Source organism: Loxodonta africana, chromosome 19 (assembly GCF_030014295.1).
Source record: "Loxodonta africana isolate mLoxAfr1 chromosome 19, mLoxAfr1.hap2, whole genome shotgun sequence".
In the NCBI taxonomy this organism is placed as follows: Eukaryota; Metazoa; Chordata; class Mammalia; order Proboscidea; family Elephantidae; genus Loxodonta; species Loxodonta africana.
This window is the reverse complement of record NC_087360.1, coordinates 58,190,216-58,208,815: the sequence shown is the minus strand read 5'-3', so window position 1 is coordinate 58,208,815 and position 18,600 is coordinate 58,190,216. Positions and strand designations below refer to the sequence as shown.

Sequence of the window (18,600 nt, the reverse complement as noted above, 5' to 3'; positions counted from 1 at the left end):
ACCTCACTGTAGTTTAGTATGACAGTCAACAAACAGGATGTCTGTGAGACCTTAGAGAAAAATATTTAGCAGGATACCTCAGTCTCCCAGCCGACCTCAGAATATTTCAGTAAGGTGCTTTGTTTTAAATCCCCCACTTGTAAACAATCTATGCCGTCAGAATGATCAGGCATGATCTACTGTTTTAAAATATCTGTAATGACTCTGACATACAGTAAGTTTACTCCTAAAATTGCAAATGTTCTCGTATCCTCTGACTCAGAATTCTTCAGTAAGTGAGGTTAGAAATGTCTGAGGAGTGTTAATTTATTACCACACCAAAGAAAAGGAATTAGGGTACAAACACACAGGGGAAGAAATGTATCATGTGGAATGATAAAGCTGGGAGTCAGTAGAGGGGGACACTCGTAGAGATTTCACAGTAAAACCCATCCTGATGAACTGTCAAAATCCTATAGTCTTCCTAGGTGATTAAGATTTAAAGATTCAAGGTGTCCTTTCTCCCTCACTGGCCATCTTGGCAGCTGCTCTCAGTTGGGAGCTGTCACACACCTAAGGCAGGAAGATGGTGACCGACCGCAAAGAAGATGAAAAACTGCTGAAGCCGATCAACTCTAAGCTCCAGCTTGTTATGAAAAGTGGAAAAGACGTGCTGGGATACAAGCAGACTCTGGACACCATCAGGCAAGGCAAAGCGAAACTGGTCACCCTCACCCCCAGCTGCCCGGCCTTGAGGAAGTCTGAGATAGAGTACTACACCATGTTGGCCAAAACTGGCAGTAATGTCAAACTGGGCACAGCATGTGGAAAAATACTACAGAGCATGCACACTGGCCGTCATTGATCCAGGGGATTCCGGGATCATTAGAAACATGCCAGAGTAGACTGGTGACAACTAAATCAGGTAATTTTTTCTTTAATGACACTGGACACAGCTCGTTTAAAAAAAAAAAAAAATCCAAGGCAAATGAGAAATGGATTCAAAACAGATGAATAAGTTGATCTCTATAAAAACCAACAGGAAAGCAAATGGAAATTTCATACCATGACCTTTACTTCTTTCTTCAGCTTCTCTTTATTCTACTGGTCACTTAAATGCATCGTTTGGATCTCCTTTTCTCTGTGTCCCCTTTTCCCAAGTTATATGACCGAAAGGAAAAAAGGCGTGCTTTGAAAGAGTGAACACGCTGAAACTAGTGAGTCTCTGTCTTAATCATCTAGTGCAGCTATAACGAAATACCACAAGTGGATGGCTTTAACAAACAGAAATTTATTTCCTCACAGTAAAGTAGGCTAAAAGTCCAAATTCAGGGCGTCAACTCCAGGGGAAGGCTTTCCCTTTGTTGGCCTTCTCATCAGTGTTCCCCTACACTAGGTGCTTCTCTGCGCAGGGACGCCGATTCCAAAGGACGCGCTCTGCTCCCAAACCAAAAAAATCAAACCCACTGCCGTCGAGTCGATTCCGACTCATAGCGACCCTATAGGACAGAGTAGAACTGCCCCATAGAGTTTCCAAGGAGCGCCTGGTGGATTCGAACTGCTGACCTTTGGGTTAGCAGCTATAGCACTTAACCACTACACCACCAGGGTTTCCACTCTGCGCCCAGCACTGCTTTTTTTGGTGGTATGAGGTCCCCAACTCTCTGCTTGCTTCCTTTTCCTTTTATCTCTTGTTAGATAAAAGGTGATGCAGGCCACACCCCAGGGAAGCTCCCTTTATATTGGATCAGGGATGTTACAGTCCCACCCTAATCCTCTTTAACATAAAATTGTAATCACAAAATGGAGGACAGCCACACAACACTGGGATTCATGGCCCAGCCAAACTGATATACACATTTTAAACCATGACAATCTCAAAGCATAGATTCTATGCAGTACTTTTAGCCAAAGTAGAAGGCAGATGGTTGAGAAAGATAATATGTCTTTAAATTCAGCAAGGTGATTTTAATGGGCTATGAAAGTGTACTGCCTACGCAGGTCACACCTTTTGAATGTTTACAAAAGAACCTTGGGAAAGATAAAAATAAAACTTCTAGTTGTCTTTACGACTTAAACCTATGATCTGTTCTCCTGAATCTGTTGAGTTTTGAGCTCCTATTCTATGCACAGAAGTATAACAAATATAAGATAGTATTAAAAATGGGGTTTGTATATGCCACATGAACATCGTTTTAAAGTTTAGGTTGATTTTAATTCACTCAAAATGAATGTGTGCATAAATTTTACATTTGAAAAAAAACATGAAATCCTAAAAATATTATCTTCTGGGCAAGTTGCATTTTTTTTTTTTTAATAATTTTTATTGAGCTTTAAGTGAACGTTTACAAATCAAGTCAGTCTGTCACATATAAGCTTATATACACCTTACTCCATACTCCCACTTACTCTCCCCCTAATGAGTCAGCCCTTCCAGTCTCTCCTTTCGTGACAATTTTGCCAGTTTCTAACCCTCTCTACCCTCCTATCTCCCCTCCAGACAGGAGATGCCATCACAGTCTCAAGTGTCCACCTGATACAAGTAGCTCACTCTTCGTCAGCATCTCTCTCCTACCCATTGTCCAGTCCCTTCCATGTCTGATGAGTTGTCTTCGGGAATGGTTCCTGTCCTGGGCCAACAGAAGGTTTGGGGACCCTGACCACCAGGATTCCTCTAGTCTCAGTCAGACCATTAAGTCTGGTCTTTTTATGAGAATTTGGGGTCTGCATCCCATTGATCTCCTGCTCCCTCAGGGGTTCTCTGTTGTGCTCCCCGTCAGGGCGGTCATCGGTTGTGGCCGGGCACCATCTAGTTCTTCTGGTCTCAGGTCGATGTAAGTCTCTGGTTCATGAGGCTCGCATTTTTTTAACAGTAGGAAAATACCTTGGTTCCCTGTCCCCCTGGACATATTCTGGGGATCTCTTCTGGCCTAAATCTGTCCTCAAATAGTCATCTCTGTGAAAAGGCACTAGAACTTTGTACTGGCCAGGAAAGTGTTTACACGATACAATAGAAGAAACTCTTTTTTTACAGCCTTAGCAGTGTTCCACTGTGCTCAAAGTGAGATCCCCAGGAAAAACTACCAGAGGCTGTAGTAATCAGCTAGCAAGAATACAAGTAATCCAGCTAGCAAAATTACAAACTGGTGGGCTGGGTGTAACCTGAAAAAAAAAAAAAAAGGTGGGTAGCCAAGTACATGTGAACATAGGGGCTGATTAATGGTGGAATTGAGTTATCCTAGTAGCTGCTCATAGTGCTATGAGTCAGAATTGACCCTGTGGCAACAGGTTTGGGTTTTTTTTCAGTAGCTACTCAATCAAAGAAAGAGACTTTACCTAGGAAGTGCAAAAACAAAAACCAAACCTGTTGCTGTTGAGTTGATTCTGACTCATGGCGACCCTATGTGTTACAGAGTAGCGCTGCTCCATAGGGTTTTCTTGGCCATAATCTTTATGGACGCGGAACGCCAGACCTTTCTCCTGCAGTACTGCTGAGTGAGTTTAATAGCCAACCTATAGGTTAGCAGTCAAGCGCAAACAGGGGACCCTGAGCCACCTGGGGACCTTCTAGGAAGTGCAAGGGCATCCCAATCTCGGTGAAGGCCACAAACTGGGCCAGTTCAGACCTCCTTTGTACACGTGATATGTGAAAAGCTAAGGCTGCTAACCCATTCTAGGATGAAACGGGTTGCAGGAAACTTTGCTCTACCTTCCCTTTCTCTTCTCTCAGTCATACACCTAGCAACACATGTACAGGTATTGCCAGAAAGGGATGGTGAGACTACATCTCACATACTTTGGACGTGTTATCAGGAGGGACCAGTCCCTGGAGAAGGACATCATGTTCGGTAAGGAGTCAGTGAAACTGGAAGACTCTCAACAAGATGGATTGACACAGTGGCTGCAACAATGGGCTTAAGCATAACAACATTTGTGAGGATGGCACAGGACCAGGCATTGTTTCATTCTGTTGTACGTGGGATTGCTGTGAGTGGGAGCCAACTCAATGGCACCTAACAACAACAACAAGAAAGGGAAGCGCCCAGAACTACATCCAGAAGAGAACAGGTTTATGATAAGAAAAAGAAAAAACGTTTTTTAAGTGTAGAAAACTAATGAAAGAACAAGAAAGTAAGGCCTGTGTGTGTGACATAGGAATCAATCTCAGTGGTTGGTTTGTGAATAAAGTTTGAATGTTATACACGCTGCTCATGTGTTCCCTGAAGCTTAAAAACATGCTGTGTTTGAGCTTGCTGTTTTGACATTTATAATTAGGGTTTTATTTGGTAGGATGGGGAATACGTCAGTCAGCTTTCAAATCAATTTATTTTGGAGCCAGTAAGGGATGATTTGTATCTCGGTGCACAGGAAGAGTGGGTGTTGGTATGTTGCACTGTGGAAAAATAGATGTGGTCCAGAAGATGGAGGATCTTACTCTGACCCCATTACTAAATTCATTGTGTGACATTAGGCGCGTTGCTTTACTTCTAGAAGGCCTTAATTTTTGTGTCTATAAAATAGTAATAGTATTTCTCTGCCTATTTCAAAGAGCTATTGTGCAGATCAAATTAGTCCACAAATAATATATGTGGAAACTCTTCGTAAATATGTGCAAATATAAGGTATAATCTGTTTGGAAATAGATCAGTAGAGGAAGGCAGCCTAGTAAGGAGAAAATTAGGGAACAAAAGAATGGAAAAAAAGTGAGAGAGGATGGTGATATGCAAGGAGAACAGAATTGGGGGAATGAATACCAAGAGGAATGACAAGATGTATTCAGTCAGCTCAGCAAATTTGTATGAAGTATCTACTGCCTTCCAGGTGCTTGTTCTAGGGGCTTAGGGCACAGCAATGAATTTAAGTAGAATTTATATTTTGGGGGCATGGGAGGAGGGGACTGATAGTGAACAGTGAACATAATAAGTAGGTAAATTATACAGTATCTTAGGTTAAGGTAATAAGTGTTATTTTTGTTAAAGGCAGGATATGGGGAGATGGATGTGCAGGAGGTGATATTCAGGAGGATGGTCAGAGAAAGCCTCACTGAGATGAGACTTGAGGTGGGGGAGTTTGCCAAGCTGGTATCTGGAGGAAGAGATACATGCTGGCAAAAGGCGTCAGAGCACAGACCTTCATTGAATGAACCTTAGCCGTGACATTCAGAGAAGTGAAGATCTCTAGGTCTGAAAGGAAATTGTCTATAAAATGAATTCAACTTATAAAGTGGAGTAAGCGATGCTTATTCTGCATCGACTTGATTCCAAGACCTCTTGTTGCTTATAATCACTGACAAAATAGTTTTAAAGCACGATCATCCTTGTGTTTTGCAAGTTGTCTTCAAAACAGGAATTACTTTAAGCTGATAGTAATCAAAACCTTAGGAAAGCCAGGGTGTTCCAGACCTTCTTGTAAAATCAAGGTCTTTAGGTAATTGAGCTGTTCTTCCTGTGAATATAATAACGTTTGGAAGAAAATACAATTTCGTGCGCTTTGAGATGCCTGATAGCTTCATGTATGATGAGTACCATTCAAATTTTCGTATTTTGTTCAAGTTTGGCCTTGGGTGATTTTCTGTGAACTATCTACAGTAAAGATTTAAGGGACAACAGGAGATACCTTGACTGCCCTGAGGAAATGAAAGAGGATTTATTTCAGACACTCCACATGAAGCAACCTAATTGAAATGCCAAACAAAACTAATCCGCTCAATCTAACAAAGCATTTATAATAGTGCAGAGAAATTTTTCAACATTAGCACTTCAGAAAAAGCACAGGAAATAAAATTCGCCTCGAGGAAAGGAACAAAGCCATTTGATGAAATCCTGTTACTGATGTGACAGCAGCAAGATCATTGCCTGTGGTGTCCAAACAGCCATATCCACGGGTAATGCCGCGTGCTAATTCCAGGTGGAAATCACTTCTGGTCCGTTGGAAGGTGGAAGTTGAGTTGGAACTTGCTAAGGCTTAAAAAGGTAAGTTTCATATTTTGAAGATAAACAGGTTTCATTAATCTTTCAGCCATACGAACAGTGAAAGGAAATACTTGTATTAAATTTTCGTTTTTCTGTTTTTGTTGTTGGGTGCCGTGGAGTTGATTCTGACTCTTAGTGACCCCACGTGACAGAGTAGAACTGCTCCGTAGGGTTTCCTAGGCTGTAATCTTTATGGGAGCAGATCACCAAGTCTTTTCTTCCAGGGAACGTGGTGGGTTCCAACCATGGACCTTTCGGTTAGCAGCGGAGTGATTAACCATTGTGCCACCAGGGCTCCTTTTTCTCTTTTGCTGAGTGAAGAAGTATGGTTTTAATGACAGGAGTACTGACTACAACAAAAGTCTGTCACTTGTGAATTTTTCTTAAAATGTAGCATTTGAAACATTTATTTTGAAATTTGGTGATGTTTATAGCTCTTTTTACGTATGTATGGGTCTCTGCCCAGTCCAGAATTTTTGTCAGTTTTTCTGGAAGGGGAAGAAACATTATTACAAGGCAAACCTTGGTAATTGTTGTTTGAAAACTGTAGACGTATAGTGAAAATTCACTCGGGGGAAGGAAGAAAATGATTCCCTGCTTTGTTTACCATTCAAAAACTCTATTTTCCATCTCTCTGTCTCTCATTTCTCATTTTCTGAGAGATTTCCCCAACTTCAAACTCTTCTACTTCAGCTATTATTATATTTTCGTCTTAAGTATTTTCCCTGAGTAATCTTTTTCCATAACATTTTGTTCTTATGTAATGGATTTAGTACGTTCTATTATTCGAAGGTCAGTGGAAAAGAAGAAGGCCCTCAATGAGATGGATTGACAGAGCAGGTACAACAGTGGGCTCAAGCATAGCGACGATTGTGAGCATGGCCCAGGACTGGGCAGTGTTTTTGTTCTGTGGTACATAGGCTTGCTGTGAGTCAGAACTGACTCAATGGCAGCTAACAACAACATGATCTGAGGGGGCCCTGGTGGCGCAGTGGTTAAGCATTTGGCTGCTAACAAAAAGGTTGGTGGTTTGAATCCACTAGCCGATCCTTGGAAACTCTATAAGGCAGTCGTACGCTGCCCTGTAGGGTCGCTGTGAGTCGGAATCTACTCGAATGAACGGCAGTGTTTTTTTTTTTCCCCTGAGGATGTTACTGATAGCTTTTTTGTTTTCTTCTCCCTGCGTAATCCTTGTTTCTTCCAAGTTGCTTTTTTCTGTTTTGATCTCTGTCTTTCATGTTTGATGCTTTCCTTAGTTGACTTATTTAAAATCACATAAGGGCCAAATCCTCATGACTAGGATCCTTGCTTCCCTGCTGTTTCATGTGGTTCTCTAATCATCATGAAGTATAATAGGAAGGTGGTGATGGTAGATAGGGCACAGGAAAGCTAGGAAGTTTACAGTGCTCCAATTCTGCAACTGTAGCCGTTAAACGTACAAGTAGCTGCACATTTAATATTTGATTAAAGTTAAGCCTTAAGTTTTAAAATATCTTTAAACATTCTTAAAATATTTATTTTAGGGTGTTTGCCAGCTTCCCAGTAAAAATGATGAAAAAGAATATCCACACAGGAGAATTGATATCAGGTATTATTCAAATTTGTTGCCGGCCTATTAACTTTTCCCTCCTTTTCTCCTCTCCCCCACAACCGCCCAGTATATCTTGGAGTTCATATAAATGTCCAGAACCCGTTTTTAGTCTGAAGTACCATATGTTCCTGCTGTATATAGTGTTTGCCCTGAGAATGTATAAAGACTGATGCCTGTTTATAGACTCTCGTTTTTCTCTATTTCCATCTCTCCATCATCCCTTCTACAGCTCAGAAGTGGTCTTCTGCTTGGGGAAAGATTGTTGTAATATGATGTTGCTTTTTAATTTCTTTTCAACTCTTGCAGAGCGTAGTTGACTGAATCCTAAACTCACTGCATGGTTGGGGTGATTTTAACGGTCTACCTAATGATATTCTTCTCTACAGGTTACTAGACCACAGAGATTTATTTTAGTATTTTGTACCTTAAAAAAAACATTGGTTTCAAATTCCTATTTTTATCAAATTTGTAAAGTGTGGTAAAAGATTTATCCTTTTTTTTTTTCCTTTTTAACTTTTCAGGTTGATACCCAAGGATCAGTATTACTGTGGTGTGCTCTATTTCACTGGGAGTGATATTTTCAATAAGAATATGAGAGCTCATGCCCTAGAAAAGGGCTTTACAATCAACGAATACACAATCCGCCCCTTGGGAGTCACTGGTGAGTATTCATGCCTGTATTAAGAGACAATGAGGCAATACTGGTCATCTGGAAAGTTATTTTCAAAGATATTTTGGTTTAGCAACTTAGGTTTCTCTAAAAAGCCTTCCAGTTGTAATTGTACTGGTAGTCCTTAGGCAAGGAGTCCCTAGACAGCACAAAGGGTAAGTGTTTCACTACTAACTGAAAGGTTGGCGGTTCAAACCTACCCAGAGATGCCTTGGAAGAAAGGCCTAGTGGTCTGCTTCTGAAGGTCACAGCCTTAAAAACCCTATGGAACACAGTTCTCTGCAACACATAGGGTCGCCATGAGCCAAAACTGCCAGAACAGCAACTGGTAGTGGTGAGTCTCTCAGACAACAAAATGGGACTTTAATCCGTAAGGAGCTCCCAGGCCCTTAATTCAAAGCCCGCCACCCTAACCGCGTTTCTAGCTCTTTTAGAATGGATGAAGTCCTTTCTACCTGTGAGAGTCAACAAAGAATCTTACTGATCTAAAGTTTTTTTTTTTTTTTTTAATGTACCTCCAAGACTTCTGAAGAGCCCGGGTGTCATTGATTTTACTGCCAGGCAAAATTGGGTAGCTTTGGCCCCCATGCTTTTAAAGCTCAAAGGAGAAGGATTACTTAATTTCTGCTTTATGGATTTTGTAAACGTTTCACAATATATTTTGTAGTTTACTATTCTCTACCAGGAAAAGAAGATTTTGTCATTTTGTTCTAAAAAGCATGTAAAATGGTTTTCATCCCTAGTAGACAGGTCAGTGCTTCTTGTATTTCGGTGCACATACAGATCGCCTGGGGACCTTACTAAAATCTGGATTCTAATTCAGTGAGTTTAAGGTAAAGGCCAAGATTCTGCATTTGGGGGCCCAGGATTCTTCATTTCTAGTAAGTTCCCGGGTGATACCAATGCTGCTAGTCCAGGGACCACAGTTTGAGTTGCAGGGGAACTAGTGCATCCTATGTAATGCATTGTGCTACAGTGGAGAGCCCGTAGGAAGGAAAATCATGAATTAGAGTCACTTCAGTGGCCATAGTGGGGATACTCAGGTCCCTGTGTAGCTGATAGTATACATGACGGAACTCAGCCACAGGCTCCTGTGGGAGGATCCACTGGTTTTTAGTTACCATTTCTTTTCTTGGTTACTTTTTTCTTCCCCAAAACAGGTCCCACATAATTCTCAATCCTGAATCTTCTATAACTAAATTCCAAAACTGGTCCTCAAAATATGTTTCTTTTCTCTCTCTACTTGCAGGAGTTGCTGGAGAACCCCTGCCAGTGGATAGCGAGAAAGACATCTTTGATTACATCCAGTGGAAATACCGAGAACCCAAGGACCGAAGCGAGTGAGGCCTATCCTCCCTCCCTCCCAGGCACAGCCCAGCAGGAGTCTTAATTTATTTCCTAACCTTTGCTATGTAAGGGTCTTTGGTGTTTTTAAATAATTGTTTCTTCCTCATGCTTTAGCTTGCATTGTAGTCAATAAAGCCTCTTGTACTATTACCAGATGATGTTGTCCTTGTTTTACTAGCAGAGATCCTCAGTTTAAACTGACGTACTGTGTTCATGATCACCCTGTACTAAGGGTCTAAGGGTGTCGGAGAAGCACGTAAGGGATGAGCTGATAGTAAGTCTTTAATGGGAATTTGTGTTTTCTCATCTTCTTTCCTTGTGCCGCAGACTGCATTTCCTCACTCCCTTTCCTCCTACTTACTGATTACAGATCAGCCAGTCAATGCACACCCAGAGCCTAGCCTCTGGAAGATAATTCAGTATATTTTTAGAAAGTAGGGACCTTCAGAAATTTAATTTTCCTTTCTTGGCCCATATTTGATTTTTTAACATATAACTTAAATAGAAAAACAGGCGTATGGCTTATCTCTTAAACGAAATCTGTAGCACATAGTTTTAATCTATTAGAAAGAGATTCCTAAGCAAAACCACTTCTCATATGCACCCATCACAAAATATGGCCTCTTGAATTTCAAACAAACAAAAATGTCACTTTTTTTTGCCAGAGTTTTTCTCCAAGGTTGACTTTTAAGTACCGATGGTCAAAATACATAAGTAGAAACATTCCTTGAAAGTTCTAGCTTTCAAATATAAAAATTATATGAATATAAAATGTGAAAAATAATCAAATGGTAAGTAAAGCTATTGAAAACAAACTACGTGAAAATGCTTTGTAACTTGTAAAGGCCTATACAAATATAAAGTGTTAATACCTTTTGAATTTTATTTCTTTATTGATCATATTATTTTGTTGTGAAATGGCATTTCCCTTTCAAGAAATAAAGGAAAACAAACAAGGTTTTTCAAGAAACACCTGCTGTGAAGATTTTCACTGGTAAGATACAAGAATGCGTTTACCTTTCGTTTCAGATACTATCACTTTTTTTCCCAAGCTGCTGTCAGGTACCAGCCCTTCACCAGAAATTACTTAAAGATTTATTTGAAACTAATGGAGTCACTAGATTCAAAATTAATTTTTTTTTTTCTGGAGAAATAGACAAAAAGTCAAAGCTATTTTTCATTCACCACAAGGCAGTATCTCAGTGTTCTCTAGCGTCTGTCTACTTCAGCTGCTACAAGATCTTATTTTAAGAGATATTTGTGTGAAAGCATTTTTAAGTTGATGTCTGAGATTTCTGCTTGAGTACAATGAGGAGTCTTCCTTGTTTTGAAATATTTGCAGCTTTTTAGATTTTTTGGCATACTCTTAGCCTTGCGTGCTGTCGATTGCTAGTAACTTGATTTCGACATAATAGTCCAGGGCCACAGTCACAGCGCTGGAAAATTTCTGGAGCTTGAGCAGTATCTTTATGACCTCTCCTGGAGCAGACCTGTCCCTCCGATAGGACTGGTTTACAAATCTTAGTCCAAAAATGACGAGCACAGCAAAATCCAGGGCCACAGTCAAAAGTTCTAAGACAGCTTTCTCCTTCTTGTCCTGTAACAAGATTAATATGGGCTTTAGAAAAATGGGGAAGGTAGTACATGGGGGAGTTCTTACAGGGAGAAGGATATGAGATAGGGGACTGGAGACCACAAAGCAGAAGTAGAAACGGCACGTAGGTCTCAAGAGTTAGGTCTTATGCTAAAAGCCCTAAAGAAATGGAAATTCCAGCCCTGCCTGACAGAATTTATTCCGTTTGCTTTATAAAGTTAAAACATTTATCAAAGAGGTTGGAATTTTCAATCTTGAGAAGTGAAATCAGTGTCACACAGCAATATTTTATTAAATAGAATTTATACTGATAAAAAGAGAGGCCGTTACATATAAAAGGGCCAGTTAACCAGAAGACAAGAGTGGCCACTTCGCCAACTTCAAACAATCTTTATGTCAAAGATTGGAATTTGAGACTACAGTTTTGTAAAAAGGCTCATCTTGGTGAAGTTTGTGTTTTGCCCAAGGATGAAAAGTTAATGCACCTACTTCCATCTGTATTTTATTTTGTATCCTGAGGATCCAGGAAAGTAAACTTCCATGTGTTAAATTAGAGACTGTTGAAAGGTGTGTGCGAGCGTGTGTGTGTGCGTAAAATTGAATTAAACTAAGGCTTTCTTGCTAACCAGTCAATTGTGGCTATTCTGTCCTCTTGGCCTGCTAACTACCTTATGCCAATCCCTCCATGATCTCTGTATGTTCTGATCGAAAAAGATTAGAAATAGGACATGCTCCCTATATGTTTCTGGTGTGGAGAGGAATAAAGTCAGTTTTAGCCTATTCATAAGAGCCTGGGAGGAGAAAATGTTTTCTTATATAAAATGTGCTCAGAGTGTAGCTCTTACCCTTACTGTCTTGTGATTTCTTAGTATTTGGCTTCCTCTTGGGTTTGTTTTCCTGAATCGGGTGCTCAGTTGTTCCTGTTGTGTCAATGTCATCTTGGTCATCAACCTGTCTTTCCAATTTTGGGGTTGCATTCTCCATTGTAGAGCAAACATCTGAGTGACAACCGTAGGTAATTAGAATTATTCACTTCAGGCATTGAGAACACAGACATGCTAATTGTGACACTGTAATACAGTTTGGCAACACCTCTGCCTTCAGTTTCTACATTCTAGGTTCCTGGGACATACGCACTAAATATTTACATACGCACATATGGCAAAAAATAGTTAAGTCGTCAATGGAATCCAAGGGAAAATGGAATAATTCAAAAGGTGCCAACTTGAATCCTTCCTTTAAAAACTATTCCCAAGAGAGCATTGACATGTCATGGGATTGGCAACCGATGTCATAGAACAATTATGTATATTAATTGTTAAATGAGAAGCAAGTTTGCTCTGTAAACCTTCATCTTAAGTACAATTAAAAAAAAGAGAGAAAAACTATCTCCAAGTTGCTGTCAAGAGTTGCTGGCAGGAAATTAATTTTTTGGGTCAAGAAAAGGCAGTTGTATAAATTTATTTCAAGCATAAACCCAATAAACCTTGAGAGAGAGTGCCTATCTTGGAATATTCTAATCAATGAGATTTAGATACTCTCTGTCTTCACTCTGTAAACCACAGTCCATTGGAGCCAAGCAGTTCTGTAACGAGTTTCTGATAGCTTACCATTTATACAGAGCATTCCCGGGCAGCACATGGCATTACGTTGGCACCTCCTCCGTAACCCACGACACGTGGCACAGAAAGGTTTCTTCTCATCATGGGGCTTGAGGCAGAATTTCCTGGTATTGCAGTCCCTGTCAGTCAAGCACTGTGAGCCCTGTGAAGGCAGGTGGAGGAAGCCAAATCATAGTGGCACTTTGAATGCTGTGGCAAACATTACGTAGCACCGTAATTTTTCAATATAGTTGGTTTTTTCCCCACAAAGGGGGGATCAAATCACCAGTGAAGAGTCCCAGGTGCTGAAAAGGTGGTTTGTGCTTGAAAAATTGTCCTACTTTTAAAACCCCAAATTTGATTTTTTTATGTTCTTTGCGAATGTGGAAGAAAATGTTTCCTTTTTGTACCTTACATCTGTGAGATTTTCAATACATATCTATTAAATCTAGAAGCTGTGCTACAGTTTAATTAAGTATGACTGATGTTTGTGGCATTTCTATTTGATTGCTTATTCCAGTGAGTCACATCAATCTCTGTGTCCACCTGCCAACTAGCACCTCTGTGAGCCTTACCCAAGCAAACTGGCCTTTTGACTTTTAGTAATGCCCAATACCAGCAAAGATCAATTCTTCTCGTCCACAGTTGATGCTTTTTCATATATGTGTCTGAAATGATACTCAAAACAATTCTGTGACGTAGGACAGTGGCAATAAGAATGCACCATGACACTCTGCGTTTAAATTCTAACTCCCATTATTTAGTGACTGTAGCCTTGGGTAAATTTCTTGGCATCCTGAGTCTTATTTTCTTCATTTGCAATTAGGAAGTGTGATACCTACCTCAAGTTGTGAAGATTAATTGAGGTCTTATATATAAAAGGCCTGGCACATGGTATAGCTTTTTCAATGGTAGTTTACTTCCTGAATTTACATTTACGGTGGAATGCCCTGAAAACCTTTAATAATGTGTTAATGCTAAGGCAAATGGATTCTATCAAGCTGCCTTCCCAATTCCTAAATCAGGCCAACTTCCCCTCTAAAAAAAATAGCTAGATAAGATATTTTACACATTAGTTTGAATGAGTGACCTAAACTTAAACACAACACCCATCATGCTGTCATCGGCCCCCGACCCCTGTGCACTGTCTCCTTCTCCCCAGCGGAGCTTTACCTTCCGAGCCCCTTGTACATCGGCAGGGCTCTTGATGTTGTTGAAGTCCAGAACCAGTGCTCCCAGGGGAGAGCAGAACCAGCCGAGTCCCAGCAGGAACACCAGCACCATCCTTCAGCTGCCCTGTCTCCTTGAGGTTCTCAGGACTCTATGCGTCCTCCGAACAGAGCTTTGCCAAGATGAAAACTTAACAAGTCTGTAAATGCTTTTTTCCTGAAACAGAAGCAAATCTTAGTCTAAGCAAGGTATGTGGAAGGAGATGAGCAAGATGTGACCAGCAGGTTTCTTCCGAACCTATTTATAGCCAGATGTGCTCCCTCATTCTCTCTGCCTCCCTCTGCCCTCATTTCCTTCCGTCTTAGCCCACACAGGCTTCAACAAATCCCTTCAAATCTGTTTGATCAATAGTTCAAAACAAGGACTCGATAGCGGGAGACAAGAGGCAGGGCCACAGTGGCTTCTCCTCCAGGGGTTGAATCCCTCTTAATTATTGCATATCAAAGTTAGTTCAAAGGGTAGCGGGAGAGCAGGATGTCTGTATCAAAGACAAACTGTGATAATCACCTGCATTTCCTACCTTCAATAATCCTCTAGGGGGTGAGGACGCCTGTTCTAAGATCTGTTTTCGCAGCTTATTGTCCTCAAAGGAAGAATGAATCATATTGGCCAATATGCTATGGAGGATGCCAAAAACTAATGAGTTACAAAATAGACTGAGAACCTTTAAACTGTGCTTCAGAGAGTGAGAACCGATAGAAAGGAGAGAAAATGCTTTCTGATTCGCTCAGGCATCCAGGTGTGAAAATCCCAATAGCTTAAAAGCCGTGAACATAATAGCACCTGTTCCTACTCCATTTCAATTGGGAAATGACTCTCCTTAAAATGAAAACTGAATTGTTTGAAGTTAAAACCCGTTGCTTTTCAGTCAATTCTGACTCATAGCAACCCTATAGGATAGAGTAGAACTGTCCCCATAGGCTTCCAAAGAGAGGCTGGTGAATTCGAACTGCAGACCTTTTGGTTAGCAGCTGAACTCTTAACCACTGCGCCACCAGAGCTCCTGTTTGACGTTACCCACTTACCCACTGCTGTCGAGTCGATTCTGACTTATAGTGACCCTATAGGACAGAGTAGAATTGCCACATAAAGTTTCCTAGGAGCGCCTTGTGGATTCAAACTGCCAACCTCTTGGTTAGCAACCATAGCACTTAACCACTTCACCATCAGGGTTTCCTGTTTGAAGTTAGAGCTATTTAATTAGGAAAATAATGGGATTTATAAAAATCTTTTTCAAGAATGGAGACCACCACAGAAAGTCCATTTTGTACAGATTTATACAATTGAGTGGGGTCTTTTGGACCCATTTTATGAGCAATGCATTTAATTTGTATTGCATTGTGTTAAATTGACTTAAACAGAACAGATCTCCAAGTATGTAGCTGATTTAAATGGAATTTCATGCATTTCCAATTTTTCTAATCCTAATTTTTTATTAAAATTTCTGCTTTATTCCTTTTTTTGTCTTTTTTTTTTTTTTTAAGGCAGATTGTTCGAGAAGTCAAGAAATTTAGACATGTGCTTACTGCTCCTTAAAGTACTTTAAGGGTAGAACAATCTAGATCTGGGTCAAAGATTTATTTTTGTCTCTTCATGATTTGCATTGTCCTCTGTGTAAACTCAGCCCAATAGCTCAGGTGTGAGGTATTGTTTAAAATCTAAAAATGTATCCTCTGTATGCCACAAATGACAATCTTAGTATTACTGAATCTTCTTCCAAAACAAACTAACATCTGTCTATTGAAGTGTATCTCAACATTTTCTTGGCAATGAAAACTATTTCCGTTTTGAAGTCTCCGATGTGTTATGCACGGTGCCATGGAGAAGTCAATGCAGGTGATATGACTCTTTCCGTTATCTCCCTGTGTCCCCTGTGCTGGTTGTTTCTTCTCTGTTACTCATGGTGTAATGGGAGTTACTTCCTCCTCGAGTAATTTTTTTATTCACTTAAACTGACAACATCAAACAGTCTTGGATAATATGATAGCACAGGTGACTAGAGATGTTACAGTTTATTTTGAAGTTGGACAATTATTACCTAGGATAAAGGAGAGGGCCCCAGGGTTTTCTCTCGTCTTGGTTTCTCTGCTTCCTATTGTCTAAGTGAAGAGAAATGTCAGGGTATGAAAGGCCTCTGGCAATATACACAAATAAGAGGACTGCTGGGGAAATCCTGTAACATGGCACAAGCATTCACTGAGCACTTACTATGTAGCAGAACCTGTGGTTGGATGTTGGGAATAAAATATGAAACATGATCCTTACACCTAAGGAACTACAGTCCACTCAGAAGACAAATATGTATGAATGACTTCAATGTATTTTGAACAGCACTAAAATAATGGTATAATCGCAGGGTTGGAGGATCACAGAGGAAGACCAGTTAATATGACTAATATTCAAATTTATGTACCAACCACTAATGCCAAAGATGAATAAATTGAAGATTTTTACCAACTTCTGCAGTCTGAAATTGATCAAACATGCAATCAAGATGCAACTGATAATTACTGATGGCTGGAATGCAAAAATTGGAAACAAAAAAGAAGGATCAGTAGTTAGAATATATGGCTTTGGTGATAAAAATGACACCAGAGATCGCATGTTAGAATTTTCTAAGACCAATGACTTATTCATTGAAAATGCCTTTTTCAACAATGTAAACAGTGACTATACACGTGGACCTCACCAGATGAAGCACACAGGAATCAAATCGACTATATTTGTGGAAAAAGATGATGGAGAAGCTCAGAACCATTAGTCAGAATAAGGCCAAGGGCCGACTGTGGAACAGACCATCAATTGCTTATACGCAAGTTCAAATTTAAGCTGAAGAAAGTTAAAACAAGTCCATGAGAGCCAAAGTACGACCTTTAGTATATTCCACCTGAATTTGGAGACCATCTGAAGAATACAGTTGACACATTGAACACTAGTGACCGAAGACCATATGAGTTGTGGGATGACATCAAGGACATCATCATACACGAAGAAAGCAAAATGTCATTGAAAAGACAGGCAAATAAAAGAGACCAAAATGGATGTCACAAGAGACTCTGAAACTTGCTCTTGATCATAGATTACCTAAAGTGGATGGAAGAAATGATGAAATAAAAGAGCTGAACAGAAGATTTCAAAAAGCAGCTCGAGAAGACAAAGTAAAGTATTATAATGAACTGTGCAAAGACCTGGAGTTAGAAAACCAAAAGGAAAGAACATACTCAGCATTTCTCAAGCTGAAAGAAATGAAGAAAAAAATTCAAGGCTGGAGTTGCAGTATTGAAGGATTCTGTGGGCAAAATATTGGACAATGCAGGAAGCACCAAAAGAAGATGGTCAAAGTTTGACCATTTCAGGAGGCAGCATGTGATCAAGAAATGGTACTGAAGGAAGAAGTCCAAGCTGCACTGAGGGCATTAGCAAAAAACAAGGCTTCAGGAAATGACAGAATACCAACTGAGATGTTTTGACAAACCCATGCAAAGCCAAAAGTTCTCACTCATCTATGCCAAGAAATTTGGAAGACAGCTACCTGGCCAATCTACTGGAAGAGATCTACATTTTTGCCCATTCCAAAGAAAGTTGATTCAACAGAATGCAGAAATTATCAAACAATATCATACACAAGTAAAATTTTGCTGAAGATAATTAAAAAATGATTGCATCAGTACATCGACAGGGAACTGCCAGAAATTCAAGCCAGATTCAGAAGAGGATATGGAACGAGGGATATCATTGCTGATGTCAGATGGATCTTGGCTGAAAACAGAGGATACCAGAAAGATGTTTACCTGTGTTTTATGGACTGTGCAAAGGCATTCAACTGTGTGGATCATAACAAATTATGGATAACATTGCGAAGAATTAAGAACACTTAATTGCGCTCATGTGGAAGTTGTACATAGACCAAGAGGCAGTCTTTCAAACAGAACAAGGGGATACCTGGTAGTTTAAAGTCAGTGAAGTTGTTCTTCAGGGTTGTATCCTTTCACCATACTTATTCAATCTGCATGCTTTGCAAATAATCCAAGAAGCTGGACTATATGAAGAAGAAGTGGCATCAGGACTGGAGGAAGACTCATTAACAATCTGTGATATGCAGATTACACAACCTTGTTTGCTGAAAGCAAAGAAGCCTTGAAACACTGATGAAGATCAAAGACTACAGCTTCCAGTATGGATTGCACCCCAACATAAAGAAAACCAAAATCCTCACAGTTGGACAAGTAAGCAACATCATGATAAACAAAGAAAAGATTGAAGTTGTCAAGGATTTCATATTACTTGGATCCACAATCAGCACTCATGGAGGCAGCAGCGAAGAAATCAAATGATGTATTGCATTGGGAAAATCTGTTGCAAAAGACCCCTTTAACATGTTAAAAAGCAAAGGTGTCACTTTGAAGACTAAGGTGCACATGACCCAAGCCATGGTGTTTTCAATCACCTCATATGCGTGCGAAAGCTGGACAATGAATAAAGAAGACCAAGAAGAATTGATGTATTGGAATTATGGTGTTGGCGAAGAATATTGGACTGCCTGAAGAAGGAACAAATCTGTCTTGGAAGAAGTACGGCCAAAATGCTCCTTGGAAGTAAGGATGGTGAGACTGTGT

At 40.1% G+C, this 18,600-nt stretch overlaps 2 protein-coding genes and 1 pseudogene across 2 annotated transcripts in view; 2 read left to right on the top strand and 1 right to left on the bottom strand.

Annotated features, from left to right (window-relative positions):
- POLB (DNA polymerase beta) overlaps positions 1-9,598 on the top strand; it is a 33,219-nt gene extending 23,621 nt beyond the window's left edge. Inside the window, exons 12-14 of the mRNA XM_003412505.4 lie at positions 7,475-7,539; positions 8,064-8,203; positions 9,462-9,598. Coding sequence (XP_003412553.1) covers positions 7,475-7,539; positions 8,064-8,203; positions 9,462-9,556 — 300 coding nt within the window. The 3' untranslated portion in view covers positions 9,557-9,598. The remainder of the gene's footprint in view (positions 1-7,474; positions 7,540-8,063; positions 8,204-9,461) is intronic.
- Positions 3-3,172, top strand: LOC111751284 (large ribosomal subunit protein eL30-like; annotated as a pseudogene).
- A 109-nt stretch (positions 9,599-9,707) lies between the features above and the next one.
- On the bottom strand, positions 9,708-14,332 carry DKK4 (dickkopf WNT signaling pathway inhibitor 4). The gene is made up of 4 exons (XM_003412504.3): positions 13,928-14,332; positions 12,764-12,917; positions 11,999-12,151; positions 9,708-11,156 (listed from the first exon to the last, which is right to left on the bottom strand). The coding sequence occupies exons 1-4, from the start codon at positions 14,036-14,038 to the stop codon at positions 10,906-10,908; spliced, it is 669 nt and encodes a 222-aa protein (XP_003412552.1). The 5' UTR covers positions 14,039-14,332; the 3' UTR covers positions 9,708-10,905.
- Between the last annotated feature and the right edge of the window lie 4,268 nt (positions 14,333-18,600).

What these genes read in the sequence shown, in the direction of transcription:
- DKK4 (XM_003412504.3), bottom strand. Translation starts at nt 14,038, where the DNA reads ATGGTGCTGGTGTTCCTGCTGGGACTCGGCTGGTTCTGCTCTCCCCTG. An exon ending in ATGTACAAGGGGCTCGGAAG is followed by an intron (nt 12,918 to 13,927) that starts GTAAAGCTCCGC and finishes CTGCCTTCACAG; the next exon opens with GGCTCACAGTGCTTGACTGA. An exon ending in GAAATCACAAGACAGTAAGG is followed by an intron (nt 11,157 to 11,998) that starts GTAAGAGCTACA and finishes ATCTTGTTACAG; the next exon opens with GACAAGAAGGAGAAAGCTGT.